At 56.4% G+C, this 19,919-nt stretch overlaps 2 protein-coding genes across 2 annotated transcripts in view; one reads left to right on the top strand and one right to left on the bottom strand.

The window, feature by feature from the left end:
- Nucleotides 1-8,075: 8,075 nt before the first annotated feature.
- Nucleotides 8,076-17,193, top strand: BRI3 (brain protein I3). The gene is made up of 3 exons (XM_032872682.1): nucleotides 8,076-8,401; nucleotides 8,955-9,057; nucleotides 16,778-17,193. The coding sequence occupies exons 1-3, from the start codon at nucleotides 8,260-8,262 to the stop codon at nucleotides 16,908-16,910; spliced, it is 378 nt and encodes a 125-aa protein (XP_032728573.1). The 5' UTR covers nucleotides 8,076-8,259; the 3' UTR covers nucleotides 16,911-17,193.
- Nucleotides 17,194-19,029: 1,836 nt separating this feature from the next.
- Nucleotides 19,030-19,919, bottom strand: part of BAIAP2L1 (BAR/IMD domain containing adaptor protein 2 like 1) — a 90,143-nt gene continuing 89,253 nt past the window's right edge. Inside the window, exons 13-14 of the mRNA XM_032872681.1 lie at nucleotides 19,566-19,603; nucleotides 19,030-19,105 (exon numbers count right to left, since the gene is read on the bottom strand). Of these exons, the coding sequence (XP_032728572.1) occupies nucleotides 19,030-19,105; nucleotides 19,566-19,603 (114 nt within the window). The remainder of the gene's footprint in view (nucleotides 19,106-19,565; nucleotides 19,604-19,919) is intronic.

Genomic DNA, 19,919 nt, shown 5'->3' with positions numbered 1-19,919 from the left:
AATTACTTTAGTTCGGTTTTAGATGTAAAAAGAAAGATTTGTACAATTTGGTTCATAAGAGCTTACACTGAGCATTAAAAAAGTACAGGGAATGTGGGTGTCCTCTTCATGCTTGATGCTCTGGGACAGTTAGGAACCTAGTCAGCTCGGGAAGAATCTGGATTCCGGAATCTCAGTTGGGGCCTGGCCTTCCAACAAACAGGGACATCTCTTCTATTGTAGTAAGAGGACAAAGGGCCTGGGCATCTCCATGGAGGTGCAAAGATCTTCAAGTGAGAAGAAAAAGCAAATTGTACAACAAAACGTAGACTGTCCACAAGGGGAGAAGTCAGCTCTGGGAAATCACATATGCATGGAACCCCTGGGAAAGGATGAAGAGATCTGCTCCAAACTTTACTGTGATACGTATGGGTGCAGAGGGACTGTCCTTCTTTACCTGATGTCGGTGTTTGACGTGCAGATTCCTGTACAAGATTCCGGGCAGCACCCAGTGCTCGGAGACAGAGACCATGCACCACTGCCTGACACTCAGTGCCCCCCACCCCCCACACAAACACATTCACCTCTCACAAAAATCCGATGTGGTTGCTACAATTCTTACCCCATTTGACGGGTAAGGAAACTGAAGCCTAGGTGGGCTCCAAGTCAGTAGGTCAAGGAAATGGAGGCCTGGAATCTGGACAGCTGATCTCCTGGAGCCCGTGTGCTTAATCAGAAACCCGCAGGGCGGCCCGCCCTACCTCTCGGACTCTCTGCGTGGGGAGCAGGACCAATCAACTCAGGTCCCAGGAAAACATGCCAAGTGAGTGACGTGGGAAGCCCCGAGGAGGAGGGAAGGACTAAGCCATGTAGAGCGTGCTGCTCGCGGCGCCATAGCTCTTGGACGATACACCGTAGTGCTGGGGTTTTGTGCTGCAGGCACTGGGGAACCGTTGCTGGGTTTAAGCAAGGAGAGCTGTTTGGCGTGGTTGAGTGCGGTGGTTCTGAAGGGTGATTCTTCCCAGGCTTGGTGGGAGGGGTGCCCCGAGGGACTAGAGGCTGGGACCCCATCTGGAGGCCTAGAGGTGACGAAGGCCAGGTGACGAAGGCCAGTAGCCATGAGATGGGCAAGAAAGCTCTGTCACCTCTAAAAGAAAGACCTCACAGTTACATCTTGGGCTATTTAGGGGGTTTCTTAAAAAGGACAGGCTGTATAGGTCTTGGTTCCAGTGTGTAGGCATGTGGGTGGAGGATGTGTTTTCACTGTGGGGGGCTTCTCTGAAGCTAAAGAGGGCCGAGGGTTGTGTTACGGATAACACCGCCAACCACAGATTTTTCTCCACTACTTGGTTTTGTTCACTTACTGTAATGATGTGATCCTCAGATAAGAGCTCAGGTTTGAAAACGGATTTGTAGGCAGCATGGTGTGCGGTGTGCAGTGCGGAGCCGGTCCATATTTCACACCACTCCAGCCTTCGGCCCGCAGTACTCAGGCTGAAGTGCTGGTGACCAGTGAACACAGGACACTCTGGTGTCCACCATGGACAGAGTGGGCCCTGTGGGGCCTTTCCCAGCAGCCCTTGCTTTTCTGGATCCTGACACCAGCTTTACGCACAGCTTCTGGGTATGTGCGTTCTCCTGGTGGAGGCATAGAGTAGTTTTCCTTTATCTTAGGTCTACCTTGGCACCCCAGAAGGAACTCGACTGAGGAAGGTCAGGGAAATGACCCACAGAAATGAATGAATGATGGTTTCGAAGGGTGCTTGGTTCCTGGAATTCAGGGGGCCGTTCTCGCCTCATGGTGCAGGCTACAATCCCCTGCTGCACCTGTCCCTACTGACAGGTGCACAGGACACAGGGACACAGGACAAAATGGGACATAGGCCTTTGTCTTTGGTGCCAGTTACATTTTGTCTTTACCTGGATAGCTCTACAGTTCCTACTTCTCCTAAGTCATGGATTTAATCAAGAATGGCCTTGGCAATGATCTTAAGTGGGCTTGTCTTAACTGCCAGAGGCAAAGTCCTGTGGGTGGTACCTAGTGGTGGGACTCCATGCTCGGAACCTGAGAATCTTGGAACAGGGAAGGATTGTGAGGCTGTGTTCTGTCCTCTGCCTGGTTCCTCCTGGGCCTCCCTGCCCCGCGATGGCTCCTCCCCCGGGGCCTTCTCCTCCATCACTTCTTCATGTCAGCCACTGCCTGTCTTCTGCTGGAGCATAAGGGGGCTGTTCCCAGCCCCGGCCTCAGGCTCCCTCCGTGTGCCCAGGGGCAGCCCCCTGAAGCTAGCCATGACAACGGTGCAAGCGGCAGGTAGGGGCCACTGGGCCACTGGACAGGGCGGGGTGGGCTGGCCAGGAGAGAGGGACTGAGGATGGGGAGGGCCCTTGCAGTGGAGGTGGCCTCTCTTCTAGGGGACCTCAGCCCCCTCAGCCCTCCAAGCTGGCTGGTTTCACAGAGCTCCTTCATGAAACTGCGAAACCATGTCAAAGCCTCAGCCTCTTCTGTATCACTCTGTGGCTTGCAGAAGAACCAAGTTCTGGGTGTCACTGGTTAAACAGAATAAAGGCTGAGAGAAGGAAGGTCAGAACCCTTAGAGGCCCTGCAAGGGGCTGTAAAAATCACCAGCTGGGGCAGCTCACAGAGGTCCCTCACGGCTCTAAGGAGGTGACCTCCCATCTCAGCTTGGGAGTGGTCATGTGCTTTCCCCCAACCAAAGAGGCCCAGTTGTCACTGAATTCAGTGCTGTGCTAAATGGTAACAAGCACTTGGTTTCTCTTTACTGTCATAAACAATGGTGACAGAGTTCAAAGGGAAATACCTATGCACTTCTGAGTAACTTCCACTGACCTCTGGAAGATGGTAGAAAAGTTCTGGAGGTACATTCCTCCCCGCCCGCTGAATGATACTCAGTAATCACGACAACCGCTGAGTGAGGTCCCGAAGGGCGTCGGTCATGTTCATCTTCCCTACACTCTGGGCACTCTTGGCTTTTTAAAACCAGGAATGGTTGTCTAGAATGATCCAGACCTATATCTAGCCTGAAGAGGGATGCACTTCGTGGTCCTGTGGGCCAGAGCTCAGTTCTGGAGGTGGGAGGATCTAGGTTTAAATCCTTACCAGCCGCATGATCTCGGGCAAGGTCAGTGGTTCTTGAGCACCTACAATCCCTAGGAGCTGGGGAAACAGGGAGAACACACTATCCCAAACCACAATGGGCCTCACTTAGTGGACAGATAGGTGCTTTCCGTATATGTAAATTGGGGGTCATAAAATCTGACTATCCTGGCCCTGATCTGAATCCCCATGTAGTCCCCAACACATAACAGCGTGAGAAAGGTTGAGTTTCTCCCGGTAAGTTCCATTCAGAAATGGGGATACTGTCATTGTGGAAGGTGAGAAGGTAGAAATGCCCCCACAGAAGAGACATTGTTAGAGTTTTGAGAGGATGCTTGAGGTCTTACTGTTAAGGAAGCCTGGCTTACAAAGGTTAAGTGATGAGCTCAGCTGAGAGCTGTTCTGTTTGTGGAAATCTGGACAGCAACCAGCTATTGTCCCAACCTCAGCCCACTTCCTCTGTGTGCCGCCCGCAACATCCAAATTTGATGTAGTTTTTTTGGACTCTCCCACCCCACCCTGCCCCCGATCAAGAAGTCTTGGAAAAGCACCATGTTCTGTTAACTATAAAAGGCATTAGATTAATTTTTGCACATGGTTGCCGCAAATGTGTTTGACTTCCCTGTTTTTGCCTATTAGTCCAGATACACCGGTTACATCCATTAATACGGAGCTGCTTTTCAGGGGGTTTGATTACAGCTGCTTGAAAACTTACTTAGCTAGAAACTTGCTATCCAGAATTTACTCTCTGTTCTTGTGAAAATTGCTGGAAAATGTTGACTTACAGAGACATTTTCTATGTTTCATTGTATGAGTGTGTTCTACCAGGTAGACTGATGGAGGGAGGACCACTTCTTAGAGAATGAAGGCTGTTGTTTGGATTTAAATATGGTAATATATATTATTTAGTAATATATATTATGTAATATATATTATGATGAGAGTTACCATGTGACCCAGCATAAAATTGTCACCTGTGTGCATAGAACGTATGTACTTAATTTATGAAATACTTAGAAATATTTGCCTAGTAGAATTAGAAGACTTCCCATAAAACTTAAAACTTAGTGTTTATCTAAGATAAACATTTAGCAAATATTTGGTGAGTGCGTTCTCTGAGCCAGGCGCTTGTAATTGGTCACCGCCTTGGATTTTGAAATATCTGCTGCTGTTACTTTTTCTTTCTTTCTCTCTCAACTTTTTTTTTTTTTAAACCACAATCCCAACCATGTGAGATGCTAGTTTCCTGAATGTGCAAGACACTCACGTGATGGGTAATCAGCATTTTGCAAAAAGGGCATGATTCTTGTTTTGGTTTCCTCTGGCTACATCTGAGGAGAGTCCTTGGTGACTGTCAAGGTCTGGAGGACACAGTGGCACCTCCCAGGCAGGGGCCAGCACGTGCACTGCCTGACCAGGTCCCTTGCAGAGTGCTCCTAAGACCTGTACACATAACAGTTAAAAATCGTATTTACTCACTTTTATGGATGGGGCAATACTAAAAAAAAAAAAAAAATCGATGTACGCATGAGATAAACGTGTAGAATTTTAGCTCTCTGAAAAATGTGCTCAGAGGAAGATATGTTCCAAGTCTTCTACAATCGGGAGGGCATTTCTGGTAAAAATCAGTAGTGGTTGGCTTTTTGGTGCACTTTGCGTGGAAGCAGTGTATAAGGATTGCTAGTGGCAAGAGTGCCGATGTGGGATCGGAAGATCCATCTTTCCTGGCTGAGAGACCTTAGAAAAATTACTGGACCTCTCTGAGTCAAGCAGTGGATGGGGCGGGCAACTCTACTTCATGGGATGGCCCCAAGGATGAACTGAGGTGTTTATAACCTCGACTGAGTAGGTTTAAAGATCAAATTGACTTTAGTCAATTTGGACGCAGCATCCCATCCTGCAGATAGAAAGGCGGTCCGGAGAGCTGCAAAAAATGGGAGACTTTCATAGGCAGAAGGGGACAGGGCAAGGAGAGAGCCTCCTCTTAGGGGGATAGCAGAGTTCTGTCCCGTGGGTCACCTCACCGCTGCTGGCCAGGAGATTCCAGATTGACTGGTTTAAAAGTGCACTCCTGGGAAGGGCTGAAACTGCAGTGTGGCAGGGTATTAAGTCTTGGTTTGCTTTGTCTCTTTTTAGTAACACGGGTGAGATGATTCCCGGTCCCGCTCTGACGTAGCATCACTGACCTCGGTCCGCTCTTACACTGCCGTGTGGTCAGAGCCTGGCTCTCTAGCCTAGCCAAGTGCCCATTCTCCTCAGTGACTCCCCTACTTCCTTCTCTTTACTGGAACCACAGCACCGCTCCCCTAGCCTCCGTCTCACTGCTGACCTTGCTTCCCATGTCATACAGAAAACAGAAGCAGTCAGAAGACCGAACCCCCTGCCCCACCCCTGTCCAGCTGCTTGGGCACCCACGTGCTCCACCTTCTCCCGTTTCTGTGGGTGAGCCTGGGATCCCAGCACGGCCCCTTCTCCCCTCTTTCTCCCACATCCTCCCTCTTCCTATGCAGATAGTTCCCATCAGGTCATACAAATGCTGTTATCTTCCTTCCCCTCAGAGCACAATCAGAAGCTGGTCCTTCTGGTCTCACGGCTAACTCTGACCTCCCTCCAGGCTCTGCTCACCTTCTCAAGGCACCCACTCCAAACACCGATGCGAGATCACACACCAGTGCACCACCTTGGCCACCTCACCCCCATGCCCTTGACCCTGCTCATTTCCACCCTGTAGTACTCCCCACTTTCTGAGACCGCCTCCACCCCATTAGAGTGTAGCTCCACGAGGCAGGATGTTGCCAGTTTTGTTGCATCCTGGGCAGAGTATGTGCTCCATAAATACTTTTTTAAAAAATATTTATTCATTTGACAGAGATCACAAGTAGGCAGAGAGAAGTGTGGGGAAGCAGGCTCCCGGCTGAGCAGAGAGCTGGATGCGGGGCTCGATCCCAGGACCCTGAGCTCATGACCTGAGCTGAAAGCAGAGGATTTACCCACTGAGCCACCCAGGCACCCCACCACTGGTATTCTAAATGGCACTTCTGCCCTGGCCCTCTTAGGGTACCCAGGGTTCAGGGGTACTTCTAACCTTCTCACTGCATAAGCCTTGCTGCACTGCCATTGTGAGCTTACTATCACTCCCTACCAGAGGGCTTCTTTTGTGTGTCCCCCACCTGTCATTTTTGTCCCTACGCTACTACCCACCAGGCCTTTCAAGACAGAACCCAGGATAATAGGTCACATTCAACTTGCTCCTGAATGATGCGGCAGGACCTATTTTGTGTCTGTGAGCAATGTCCACCAAAGTGATGTTGGGAAATCCCAAGCTCACACCCTCATTCATGAATATGGACTTCCAAGGTAGGGGACACTGCTGGGGTGCGGGGGGCGGGGAACCAATCATTGGAGGAGAAGGGAGCCAGAGGCCAAGGATTCTGTGGAGTTTGAGTTAGTAAACAAAGGCATATCATGAAGGGAAAATTAATCAGGAAATTGAAAGGACGGAAAGGACCTCACTGAACTACCTCATGAGCAGTTGCAAGGCCGGGAATGATAGGGGCCCGTACGGGTGTCCACAGCTGCCCAGATGTTAGCAGGCTTGACCCAAGCCCACTTTTCACTGGTTGGTGAGGTTGGGGATGCACCCCTATTCTTCCTTGGTGGGGCTCTCACACTGTGGGGCCATCTCTCTCCGAGGCCAGCACCCCTGCTGGCTACAAAGTCTTGGGCCACTCTTGTCCCGTCTCCATTCTTGACCTGGCTCTCCCCTAATGCTAGTCAGGCCCGCCCCTCATTTCTCCCCCACAGGATGCTGAGATGATGATGACTACTGGTACAGGAGGTGGGCTTTGAAGAGCTAAACTTTGTGACCCAGGGATAAGATGGTCTCTGAGGAAAAGTTAAAAATACGGTGGGGTCTGAGCTGTCCTTTGTCCTCTTGCTGGATCACTCTGCAGGTCCCATGAAAGGAGATAGGAAACACCAAAGGGTACGGAAGGCCCTGGAAAGACCTAGAGGAGCTACGAATATAAGGGGCTTTAAGCTTGCAGATCCTTCTTTTCCAAGTGTTACTACAAACCCACCAAGCATTAGCGGGCGGCAATGAGACTGCTACAGTGGGGGAACCCAACCTAGTGGGTTGGTCTTTGCGTCAAGTTTAGGCCACTCCCCTTGTCTGAGCCTCGGTCCCCCGGCTGCAAACTAGGGCTAATAAGTATCTCCCGGGTTTTTGTGACGATAAGCAAAACCGACGAACGACGGAGGAACAGTGCTTGTCACGTAGTAGGTGCTCAATATTTAGAGTTTTGTCCCCAAGCGGGGAATTATTTGTTATCAGCGGCTACAACTCCTAGAAATTACCTAATTTATCAAGAAGAAAACCGAGGGAATGAACGTCAGCTGAGCGTGAGCAGGCAAGGCTGAGAAAAAGCACGTGCTGCTTTTTCTGCAGGAGTCTGCGCTTCCACTGACCCGGGTCGCCGCCCTGACTGGGATCCTGGGTCGCTCGGAACGCGGAGCCTCCGGCCCCTTTGCCCCGGAGCGGTGACAACCAGGAGAAGGCCGGGGCACTCGCCCCTTCTGGACTCTTCTCCTGGCCGCCCCGGGCCCCTACCCTTCCCTGTGGTGAGTGGGTTCGGGGAATCAGATGTCCAGCTGGCCAAGGGGGTCTTCACTCGGAGATGGGTGGAGCGGGCCCAGGCGCTGGAAGGGGCGGAGTCCGCGGGCCATAGAGGTCGCGACCCCAGTGCGAAGTCTCCTTTGCAGTCGTGTTTGTGGCGCGGAGTCTCCCCTCGGGCGGCGGTCTCTGGGCCGTGGAGGTGGGGCGGGGAAGAGCGCGGGGTCAAGGCCAACAAGTGTCCGACAGGGTGGCCAGGGGCGGGCGCGGGCCCTTTAAGACGCCGCTCCGGCCCCGCCCCGCGCCGCACCCCCGCCGGGAGCCGCGCCACGTGACCCGGGTCTTGTGACTGGCCAGGGGGGAGGCGCGGAGGGGAAGCCCGCGGCGCCCGCCTCCGAGAGGGGCCCAGCCCCGCAGCCGCTGCCGCCGCCCCGGAGGAGCGGGTCCCGCCGCCGGGTCCGGGCGTCCGCGCGAGTCCGAGCCAGCGCGGGAGCGGGAGTCTTTGCGAGAGTCCGGGCGGGAGCCGGGCCGGGCGCGGTGGGCGCCGCCCGCCATGGACCACAAGCCCCTGCTGCAGGAGCGGCCGCCCGCCTACAACCTGGAGGCCGGCCAGGGCGACTTCGCGTGCGGCCCGCACGGCTACGGCGCCATCCCTGCCGCGCCCCCGCCGCCGCCCTACCCCTACCTCGTCACAGGTGCGCCCGGCGGCCGGCGGGGAGGGCCGGGGAGGGCCGGGGTCGGAGCTGGGCGCCGGGCCCACAGCCCTAGGACCAAACTTTGGGCCCGGACCTGTGGCGACCTTTAACCCCGAAACCAACTTTTCTCCGGACGCCGCTGCGGCGGGGGGCGCGGCCCGGCCGTGCTCGGGAGGTGGGGGGGGTGCCCATGCGGGCGCTGCCGAGGGGCCGCGAACGCCGAGCTCGTGGGGACGGCGGGGAGGGGGGCGACTGAGTCTCCCGCACCGGGAGCCCGCTATCGGGCCCTCAGCCGGCCTGGGGGTCGCGGAGCCCTGGGCCCTCCATCCCGCGAAGCGCCGTGGCCTTGTTTCCTATTAACTTAGTTAACCAGGTGCCGTCTGTAAATTAGCCCCCGGTAAAGCCCATAGCGGGCACTTAGTAGAGGCGGGCCGCTGTCTGGATTTTGGAAAGGATAAGTTTGGGTGCGGGGTGGGGGGACGGCAGGAGAAGTATTCCTCAGACTTCCCAGTTTTCCTCCCTGCCCCGTTCTGATGTGCCTTCCTGCCCACAGGGATACCCACCCACCACCCCAGGGTCTACAACATCCACAGTCGAAATGTCACCAGGTACCCTGCCAATTCCATCGTTGTCGTTGGAGGCTGCCCAGTCTGCAGGTATGTCACAGGCTGGGGGCTGGCCCCCAGAGCTTCAGGAAGGCAGACTGGCTGGGAGGTGGGTCAGTCTTGGGACAAGCTGCTGACCTGCGGTGTGGGGGAGAGTGGGTTCATTTGTCCTTAGGTGTCAACACGGTTTCATGGGTCATCAGGGAGGGGTTTTCTTTCCTGCAGAGTTGAGTGGTTTTGGGGTCCCTGAGTCCCAATTGAGTGGGATGCAGAAATGGTAACATGTGCTGTCCCTGGTTCTGGGACCAGCATTTGATTCTTGAAGGTGGTGCTCGCTTGGGCAGCACTTACACTAAAATTGATTCTTGAAGGTGGTGGGAGGTTTCCTTTTCCTGGGAAGGGCAGCTAGAAGTGCCCTGGCAGGAGAGCCCTGACTCAGATGGCCAGAGAGTCCAGGGATCCGCAGGTCCAGGAGGCCAGGGGAGCAACACCCACGCCAGGCTGTTAGCTGGAGGGTGATGGAAACACCATGGTTGTTTGTGTGGGGCAGGAGCTCTTTTTCGTATTCTCAAACCAAAGCCTCCAGGGTCTCACAACTGTCCTTATGGTGTCGGAACTGCAGCTAGCTACGTGCTTGTGTGTGGGTCGTGAGGGTTCAGATTCAGCTGAGACTCGGTCCTTGCTTGCCTGATGCAAGAGTGCAGGTCTTCAGCTTGTCTGGCAGAAGGAAGTTGAAGTCTCCGAGATGAAATTGAGAAATGCTGGTTTACATTTAGACTTAATGTCAAAGGTGTATCTGGAAGGCCCAGAGTGGAGTCAGGGGGGAAGTTAAAGGTTTCAGAGTCACAGGGGTCACTGTGTGGGAGAGGGAGGGCCGCACAGAGATGGGGGGTAGGAGGCTGGACTCCAGAGCCAACCGTGTGCCTAGTAGCGGGGGCCTGTGGGGCAGGGACCTCGTCTGTAAACTCAGGACAGGTGTGTCTTTTGATACGGCTTTTGGGGAATGTGAAGGGGGTTGGGGGAAAGACAAATGACTTGCACCCTCGTGGACACCGTTCTCTGTGGGCACCTGGGGGCATCACAGCTGTTGGGATTTGAAGGCACGAGGGTGGGAAGAAGGGACGTGGCCTGAGAGCTCGAGGAATGCTACTGGGCCGGGCAGGGGTTGGGGCCGGGTCGCCTGTGAAGAGAGCCCCTGGGACTCACGGGGGCTTGTGTGCAGAAGGGGGCGATGGGAAACTCCCTGTCTTTGGCTTTGAGGCTGGTGTTGGGTGCTCAGAGCCCTGGCTGTGTACACAGTCCTGCGGTGACAGTCTCTAGTCGGGCCAGCTGGAGGATTCCAAGGACCTATTTTTGGGCGGGAGAATCTTGGAGTGATCTCCCCAGTTTAGGAGGAGGCTCAGAAAGGTGTCTGGGGCAGAGCCGTCTGGCTGGCATTTCAGTGTCTATGCCATGGTTGAGTGTCACATCCCAGCCGGTGCCCAGCCTGCTGCAGGCGCTGCATTCGGATCTCGGCTCTGTTTTCCTGCCCGGGAAGTGGGGGTGTCTTGGGGTGCTCTGTGAAGCCCTTCCTGGCCCAAGCATCTGGGGTGAGAGAGTAGCAGTAAGGCCCCTGAGGCTGCTCCCAAGTGGGGAGCGCTTTCCCCGGCTACTTCCCGTTCCCCAGAGTCAGAGGCCTGTGGCTTCTGCTGACGAGGGTCCCAGAGCCCTAGTCCTGCAGAATCTGGATCAAGGTCAGCTTCCTGAAGGCTGAGGTGTGCGGCACCCGCAGCGGGCATGGGTTTTTTCACGTCGGGATCACTATCCTGTCTCTGGGTGGTAGGAGTGAGGAGGGGGGAGCTCTGAGAGCAAGTTTGGGGACTGAGTTGGGGCCAAAGGCTCTGATTCCCTCTTGGCCTGTCCCCATTATCCCTCTTGTCTGCGGATTGAGAAGGACGGATGCTGGCAGTAAGGGTCCCCCAGCACTTGGGTGCTTCAGGCATGAGTGTTCCACCTGCTGCCCGCCGTGTCCTCTGCTGCTGGAGAACGGGTGGCCCCTTGGCTCCGGGAGGCCTTTCTCTGCCTTTGCAGTGGTGGGGTGTGGGGCCAGCTTCCCAGGCAGCGGGCGGGGGGCCTGGGGGATGGGCAGTGGGAAGGTGGGGGAGGCCGGGTGCTTCCTAAGGAAGCTTTCCTGTGGTTGGGGAGTGGGTACATGGCCCTGGGGTGGCTCCCCTATGGGGAGAGTGGAGAGGTGTCCCCTGGGGCACAGTCCAGTGAGGCCACTGTCTGGCATCGGGGCTTGGGAGACAGGCCACTTGTCATGTGACCACACTGTCTCCCTTTCCATCCAACCCGCCAGGCCGTGTCCCCTTCCCTCCCTGGTAGCTTGGCAGGGATTTGCCCAAGTCACACGTCTGTGATTCCTTCTGAGTGAGGCTTGGCGTAAGAGGCTGTGTCACTTGTCAGCTTGGCCATCATCTTAAGCAGCTTGACCCCATCTTCCCTTTCTAGTGGGCTCCGAGAACGCTTTTCTTTGGAGCCCAGCGGGTGCGCGTGCTTCTCATTTCACCCCCGTCTGTATGGACTCGGCGCCATCTTGCCCAGCCAGGGCTTTGGCCAGGCCTGGCCTCTCTGCAGCCGATCCTCCCCTGGGGGGCGGGGGCTGTCCCTCGATGCAGGAGGAGGGGAGGTGGCACCCCCCGGGAGTCTGGGAGCCCGGGTCTGGCTGGGTTCACCGTGGGCTGTGCGGGGCAGCCTGTCGGGAAGGCTTGATGGGCAGCATGGGCCAGAGGCCAGAGCGTGTGTAAAGCAGCAGGCACCGAGCCGCCCAGGTGTCTCTGGGTATTCACTTTTGGGGGTAACTGGAGCGGTATGAGGAGATCCAGAAATGAGTGGGGCCTTGGAAGCCAAGAGAGGCTCAAGAACAGCTGTCAGGGTTGGATGCTTACCCAGAAGCCCGAGCGGTCAGGTCCTGGGGTGGTCAGCGGGGAGGGGGCTGGCGACCCTGGAAGAGCCCTGGTTGGGGGCAGAGGCAGGCTGAGGCTACATCCAGGGCATGGGGGGACAGGGTGGGGTGTGTGGAGGGGTCCTGAGAGGAAGGTGTCTGTGACAGAACCTAGGGTGTCTGATAGTGGGCCGCAGGCGGGGGGTGGGGAGGGGCTTTCCTATTATAGGGGCCCCAGCTCATGGGGCATCTAGTTCTGGCCTTGGCCTTGCCCTGAGGAGTGGGCTGGGCCTGGGCTGCCTGGAAAACAGGCTGCTAGGATGGGCCCTGCCCACGGCCTCCGGCTTGTGGGTTCTCCGTAGCCTGACAGGGCAGCACTGGGAGCGCCTGGGACTCGTGCCCTGGGCGGCGCTGGCCAGGGTGCGCAGCTCGCGAGTGCTGGGGCCTCTGTGGGTGCAGGCCCAGGCTGGGGTGCTCCGCAGCACCTCCTGCAGGCCCCCCCCCCCCGCACCTGCCCTGTGCGCTTCTGCTCCGGGAGGCCCGTGAGTAGTGGAGGCTGCTGGACAGCAGAAGGCCACACGGGGCGCCTCCAAGCGGGGTGAGGACTGCGGTGGGCTGTGTGCTTTGGGCATCTCGTCCCCGAGCCTCAGCTCCGGGCTGAAGGCCGCTGGGACGAGGTCTCTGCTTTTTCTTCCCTGAGGAGACTTGGGCTTCCCCGGAGGGCCGGTCTGGGAATGCTCCTGGGGGTGGATCGTGCCCTGTGTCCTGAGCAGCCAGGACGAGCGGGGCCTGCTGGAGCTTGTGGCCCCGAAGGCCCCGGGGCTCTGGGGCGGGGCTGCCGTGAGGAATACGGAGGCGGCCTCGGGACTGCGGGGTCTGCTGGTGGCTGATGGCCGGTCCCGGGGCCACTCGGCCCTCACTCCCCTCGGCCTCTCTCGGCCGGTCTGCTGTCCCTCGGGAGGCGGGAGCCCCGTCCTCTGCTCCCCGAGAACCTTGCCCAGGCCGGCGCCGGTCAGACGCCAAGTGGCCGCTTTCTCCGTAGGGTCGGAGTCAGGAGTTTAAAGAAGCGTTTTCAGAATTTGTCAGTTCCCAGTTTCTCCAGTTTCCACATCCTTCCCTGGCACCCCCCCCATCTGTTGCTCAAGAGTGGGGCTGGCCTCCAGCCTCAGCGGGGGCGGCTTGCTCGGTCGGTTTGGGTTCTGAGCCAGTGGAGAGTTGAAGCTCGTTCTGAACGGACCCGGGCTTTTCGGGGCAGGAGTGGGGGGAGTCGGAGAGGAAGAGTGTGTGACCCCGTTTGCAGGAGGCAGCCTGGGTCAGGGTTATCCTGGGGCGTCCCTTCCCTTCGGGGTGCCTCATGGGGACAGGCACTGGGGACAGGTTTGTTCTGCCACCTGGAGTCTTGCTCCATCAAAAGTGGCCCAGAGATCAGATTGCGTTTCTCTATTCAGAAGATTCTGGATCTTTAAAAACTGTAAGTTACGCCAGCATGGTTTTTGAGGTTGGGGGCAGTACCCATGGTGAGAACATTATTTTTGCAGCAAGACATGAATATCCACGTGAAGAGGATGAATTGTGACCGTGAATGGCCATGAGGTAGTTCAGGTCACAGGTGGCTGCCAGGCGCGCTCGCTACAAAGCTGTAGTCAAGTTCTCCCAGGGCTTTCTGTCGTCTGGAAGCCGCGTGTGGACTCCTGGGTGGCGAGTGTGGTACCTGAGGGCTGACCCCATGCTTGGAGGCGCCCACTGGCTTGAAAGTGTGTCGGGTTCGGGTCGTGACCCTGTGGAAGGTGGTTTGGTCGCGGACTTGCTGGAGGGGTTGGTCCCTCGTCCCTGAAGGGAAAGGCCCTTGCTCTTCCCAGGGACCTGTGGCCAGGCCGTGTGTAGTGCGGGAAGGCGGGTGGGGCGAGCCACCTGACCCGGGCAGTGGGCCAGGGGAGGGGCGCCCCCCGTACGCGTCTGACAGTGCTCCTCAGGACGGAGGAGCGGGGGCCCTCGTTGGCCCACGTTACCCACTGCTCTGCTGCTGGGAAGCTTAGTGCTTGGGCAGGGCCGGTCCCTGGCCTCAGGGGCAGAGAGGGCCTGGGGGTGCACGTGCCCCCGGCGTTTCCTCCATTGCGGGCCGCGGAGAGCCGGTCTCGGAGACGCAGGTGGGCGCGCTGCCCCACAGCCGCCTGCCCTCCGCCGGCGCGCCGTATAGGGAGGTGTGCTAGGCCGCACCCATAGCTCCCGCCCCCGGCGTCCCTCCGCTGCGGGGAGACGGCTCTGGGTGCGGAGGGTTGGAGGACAGCAGGACACGCCTTGGGCCTGGCCTTCTTCCAGACATTTGGAGCCTTCGAGCGGACACACTGGGTTCTAGGCTGTGCTAACAGCTTCGATCCGCAAGTGGGCTGACATGGAGTGTCCAGCCTGGGTGGGTGCTCGGCCAGGTAAGTCCCTGTCCTTGGGCCTCACTTGCCCCTGGAGGGGACACTGGGCAAGGCCTCCTCCACACTCCTACAGAGGGCACGCTTCTCTGGAAGGTTCTCAGCTGGTGCTTGTGACCCAGCTGTGAGGCCTGGTTCGTTGCTGCCCTCCGCTTTCTCCTTGGGCATTCTAACTGCGCGTGAACTGGTGGGATTCTTGGGGTTTCGACTGTGGGTGGAACTTAGGTAGAGGCTGAGAGAGGGGCCGACAGGGGGACCTGGATGGTACCAAAGCTCCGAGCTGGGGGTGTGGGTGTCCCAGGCCACCTCCAGCTGCTGGGAAAGTGGCTTGATTAGCTTCCATAGTTGCAGGAGCTGTTGGTGAGGACGGTGGACAGAGCAGGTGCGTTCCTGTCCCCGTGTGTGGCCCAGGACCTCCCTGAAGCCTCAGCCCTGGGCAGCAAGGCCGCTGGCGCTTTTTCAGGCGGGGCAGGTGCGAGGTGGGGTCTGCACCATTGAGTCTGGCTCCCAGGGACAGGGACAGCCACCAGGGCTGAGGAACAGTGTGGGGACCTGGCGACCTTGGCAGTCCTTAGAGGACTCCGGTTACAAGACTTGTGTAGCAGCGTAGACGAGAACAGGCAACTCTGCTGACGGAAATTCAGGGCTGATTGGCTCCCCCTCGGGTCCGGCCTTGCCTGCGGCCGGACGGCCCACGGAAGCGCCCGCTCGAACAGTGCGACAGGGTCTTTACCTCGGGGTTTCTCGGACTCCTGCGCTGTGACTCCAGGATGGGGGGAGAGTTTCCTCAAATTAACTAAAAAACTTCCTTTTCTTTTCTGCAGAGCTTACTGGGGGAGCTGGTGCTTTAGGACGAGCCCCTTGGGCAGCGGCGCTACAGGGTCCTGTCCCTTGCAGACGTTTCAGGCAGCTCCTTCCTGAGTGGGTAGGACGGGAAGTGGGCATCGAGTGGGACTTTGCTTTAAGCTGCTGCAAACCAGGCTTCCTCAGTCTAGTTTGTTTCTCGTGACTCTTGGCCTGGCGCCTGCTGGGCAGGGCAGAGGGCGCGGGCTGGAGCCCTGGCCCAGCGGGGTCACCACTGCTGTGGGCAGGAAACTGTGATCAGAAGGGGCGGTGGCAGGTTTGGCATTTGGAGTGTTGGAAGCCTTCTGGTGGCTGCTTCACCTTGACACTTGACCTTTTATTAAGCTGAACCTTCCTTCTCTGCGCACAAGGTGGCAAAAGGAGGGGCAGCTGCTCCCAAAGCATCGTGGGCCCAGGAGGTCCCCCGCAGCATTTGAAGACACAGGAGCGGAGGTGTGGGCCGAGGAGGGAGGGGCTCCCGCCCCATGCAGGCAGGCGGGCTCTGGGAGGGAAGCAGGGAGCGGGGTGGGGGTGTCAAGTCTGTCGCTTACTGGTCTACCTCCTGTCAGCCCTGCAGCTCCTCCCTGAAGTCCCTTTTCTTCCTCCTCGGTACTAGCCCTGGGGGATTTGGCATGTTTGTTCTGGCGAATTCTGGTGAAGTGCCTGTTCACAAGGGCTCTCTGCTCACAGCGTGGTGGATGAGGCTGGAGGGGTCCCTGGCTGCCTAGGGAGGAACTTGGTTCTCTGGAATGCGAGGCATTGTTCATTAGGGCTGAGCTGGCTGTTGTTTTAATTCCAGCTCTGTCCAGAACGTCCCAGAAGTCGCCCAAGAAGCGGTGACAGAGCTGAGCACATGGCTCCTGCTTCCCACCTTTGGGGCCTCTGAACGTGACCCTGGAATGGGAGCGGTGACTTCAGGTCATTCAACCCACACTCCTAGCACATGGTTGGGGTGACAGCCCCTGGGCATGTGTCTGGTGCACCCTGAAGGTGTAAACTTGACTTTGTGAAGAAGAAATGGAGATTAAATTTCTCAAGATAAGTCGTCTTCTTAGAGACCTTGTAAATATGGCTGATTTTAATCCTTCACTAAAACCTATGGTAACCTTTCCCCAAACAGAATTCTAGTACCAGTTTTTTGAATTTCCCTCTAGAGGATGGAAGAATGACATTTTTCAACAGTGGGGAAAAAATACCCTAAAATGATGCAGATTCCTTGGTCTAATTTCTTGGTCTAGGATTTCTACAGAAACTAGCATTTGCTTCTTGTTCTCCTTTTGTAACGGAGGAGAGAACATAGTCGGTAACGTGCAAAGTGAATGTTCTTGTCAAGATGTGATGATTCCTTCCGGTAACTCTCCCCTCCCTTCACATTCTGGAGTAGCGGTGGAGAGCAGTAGCCGGCCGCCTCCTGCGTAACCCGCTCGCGGGACAGCTGGGGACACGGTCACTGAGGCCCCGCGGGCCCCGCGTGCTCACGGTCTCTGTCCCCTCTTGTGTGGGGGGCTGAGGACAGAAGGGCCTCCCTAGGTGTGGCTCTGCCCAGGGCCCTGACATGAGTGCCCCTCTCCTCTCTCCACAGAGTCGGGGTTCTGGAGGACTCCTTCACCTTCCTGGGCATCTTCTTGGCCATCATCTTATTCCCATTTGGGTTCATCTGCTGTTTTGCCTTGAGGAAGCGAAGATGCCCTAACTGTGGAGCAAACTTCACTTAAAGGGAACACCACACCTGGCTTTCCTACATCCAGCTGTCTTTTTCTAATGTAAATGTCATGTACAGTAGCTTTATTTGATTAAGCTTTCAGGACTGTTTTGTAAAGCGAGGGGAGATAGATGGCGTGAGCTGCGGTTTCGTGGGCGCAGGGGTCACAGCGTGGGGACACAGCAGCACTGCTCCGGGGTGAATGACAGCTCAAGCACTGCTTTTATTTTTTGCAGTCTTCAATTTGAGGAAGGTGAGAAACACTGTTTTAAATAAATGAAATTCATACCATTGTTTACCTGGTTCTGCTTTTTCAGCGCGTACACACCGCTGCTGTGCAAACAAACCTGTGTACACGTTGGAAAGTTCCTGTAACCAAACAGACTAGAGCAACACCCGTGCCGCCGGGCTTCAGCGCGGTCCAGCTCCTGGCCCGTGTTCATCTAGGCCTCCGTAGACAGCCGCAGCTCACGAGTGTGCTTTCCAAATTTTATTAATATAACAAGACATAATACCTTGACATTTACAGAGCACGCGCCTCTGTGCCAGGACCTAAGAAGCCCTCCCCCCCCCTCGGTGGGGCAGGTGGGGGCCCCCCCCCAATTCTGTGAGGGGTGAGACCCAGGCGCCTGAGAATCTCCATAACAAAGCCTGAGGATCCCGAAGAGCAGAGCCCTGGAGGTCAGGGCGGCCTCACCCCCACCGCAGAGAACGCTGCGTTTCCATGAACCCTCCTCTTACTCAGATGGCGGGAGAAGCCGGGGACCCCCAGTGAGATGTCATTCTGTCTTGTCTTTACTGGACCGGCTGGCGCGTCTTTGCTCAGGACGGGCGTTTGCCCACAGAACTCGGCCCTGGGTGCGGTGGCCGGGTTCACTGGGCAGGCAGGACAGGACCAAGAACGTGAAATGTCACACGCTTCCACTGGTTTACCGGCATTTGACTGTGCCCACTTTGAAGCTTATAGAAAAAGGTTGGATTTATGGCGAGACCCAAGTTGCTGCGATAAACGAGGCCCTCCTTGCGCCCGCACAGCGCAGGGGCCGGCCGTGCGGCGCGCTGCTGCCCTCCTCCGAACCAGTGCCCGTCTCCGGCAGCCAGAGGTGAAGGTGGCCACTGGCGCGGACTTCTCGATTCTGAGGGCATGATGGCAGCTCTCAGACGAAAGGCAGGCCTTCCCCTCCCAGCCAACAGCACTCAGGCTTCTGGCTTCCTACGTGCTCTTTGGAGGGGCAGGGGCCAGGACGATTCAGAAATGGAGAAACTTGGCCCCCAGGACGTTTCAGAGTTCACTAGCGGCGGAGGCAGCCTCGGGCAGCTAGCGCCGCGGGGACACTTGTTCACAGCAGGCCCTCGCCCGCACGTGGGACGCTCTGAGTCAGGCCCAAGTGCAACAGGGCCTGGTGTGTTGCCGCTGGTCCGTCCGGTCCGTAACTCCGACCCGCCGAGCCCAGGAGCTCTGGAGGTGCAGGAGTACTAGACGTCATGGCCGTGACAGGAGCAGCCAAACGTCCGTGCGCGCTGCACCCGCGTCTAAATCGAGGGCGGCTTAGGGCTTCCTCCACCCTACATAGCTCTACATTTGATTAAACAATTTAAAATGTTTAAGTTAAAAGCTTTGTATATAATCTCATAATTTATATTGCTTACAGTTACGATTTGCATGCTAAGATGCAAATTTACACATAATTTCTTGTAGATAAACATCATAATGCTAGGTAAGAGCACGTGCTTTATAAAATAAAACTGTGGTCTCCTTTGCATTCGGGTGCGGAAAGTCAGTCATGAAAGCACAGACTATCCCTTACTCTGGCTATTAAAAAAAAAATCAGAACATTTAAAAAATGATACAGTAAGGATTGGAACCAAATTTACTGCCTTCTGAGGAACAGAATAGATATTTTAAATGATTGAGTTGATCACCAAACTATTACATTTCTGTCTTTAAGAAGATAAAGAAGTATCAACCCAGCTACGTTAAAGTGAGAGAACGCGCTGATCTGCTCAAGTAGGATTCAGGTAGAATCAGGCACCCGTTGGCGAAGCTTTACCACAGTTGCAGCGCGTCCGACAGCTGTCATTCTGCAAGTGGGAACTTCCTGTCGGAGGAACAGGCGTTCCCAAGCCCGCCTTCATCGGATGGCGGGTGCGGAGCGGTCGTTTGTCACCGTCGGCCGGAGTTTCACAGTGGCAAAGGGGTTTTCTCCGCTGCAAGGGGAGGAAAAAGACGGCTGCAGAAATACCACGAGATGGAAATTTCATTTTAGAAGAGCTATGAACTACTGTCCTCATTCTGAAATTCTGTGGCTCCTGTATAAAATTCTGGCCGTTTTCTGAACACGAGCGTTTCTCTGTGGCCGTTCTCTCCTTGCCACCCACCGTTCAGCTCTCCAGAGCTGTAGATGCTGGGGTGGGAGCGCTACCGAGGACAGGGTCTGGATTAAGCTGCCCAGCGCACCTGTGACCAGGCTTCTCCCCACCGTCCCCCTTCAGGTCCCGGGGTCCCGGGCAAAGACAGCAGAGCTTCCAGGCCCTCCTCCCCAGACTGATGAGCAGAAGGTGGCCGCATCCCTCTCAGACCCCCCGCCCCGCCACAGGCCTGAGGCGCCTCAGGGTCGTGCCTCCTGGGCTGCTCACTGAAGGCCCCCATGGACTAAGTTCAACATACCTGAGGAAAGGAGGCTTTGCTGTCCCATTTGCATCGTTCTGTGAAGATAAAGACGAAGTTTACGGAAGGCTCGTGAAATTGGGGCATTTTTCACAAAGCCATCTCAAGCATAAGGGGCTCTATCGCTGGCTGATGCCTGTTCTACAAAGTGCCTCGCAGTCTCAGCCATCTGAGACCATCTGTGTCTAAAGTCACGTAAAGAATCAGGGCAAGAACATAAGACCTAAGACAAGGAGGGACCCTCACAAGCGCTGGAAGAACTCAGACTCAGAGGCCAGGACGTGCGGCTCCTCACCAGTGGCGCTCCGGCCGTGTGACTGTAGTGGCCGCGGTTGGTTTTTTGGAGCCTCATCC

Source organism: Lontra canadensis, unplaced genomic scaffold, assembly GCF_010015895.1.
Source record: "Lontra canadensis isolate GAN:19392208 unplaced genomic scaffold, GSC_riverotter_1.0 scaffold45, whole genome shotgun sequence".
NCBI lineage: Eukaryota > Metazoa > Chordata > Mammalia > Carnivora > Mustelidae > Lontra > Lontra canadensis.
Note: the sequence above shows the minus strand (reverse complement) of the source record. Positions and strands in the feature narration are given on the sequence as shown.

Coding starts and splice junctions, on each gene's coding strand:
- BRI3 (XM_032872682.1), top strand. CDS start 8,260: ATGGACCACAAGCCCCTGCTGCAGGAGCGGCCGCCCGCCTACAACCTG. Junction 8,402..8,954: donor CTACCCCTACCTCGTCACAG/GTGCGCCCGGCG, acceptor TCCTGCCCACAG/GGATACCCACCCACCACCCC. Junction 9,058..16,777: donor GGAGGCTGCCCAGTCTGCAG/GTATGTCACAGG, acceptor CTCTCTCCACAG/AGTCGGGGTTCTGGAGGACT.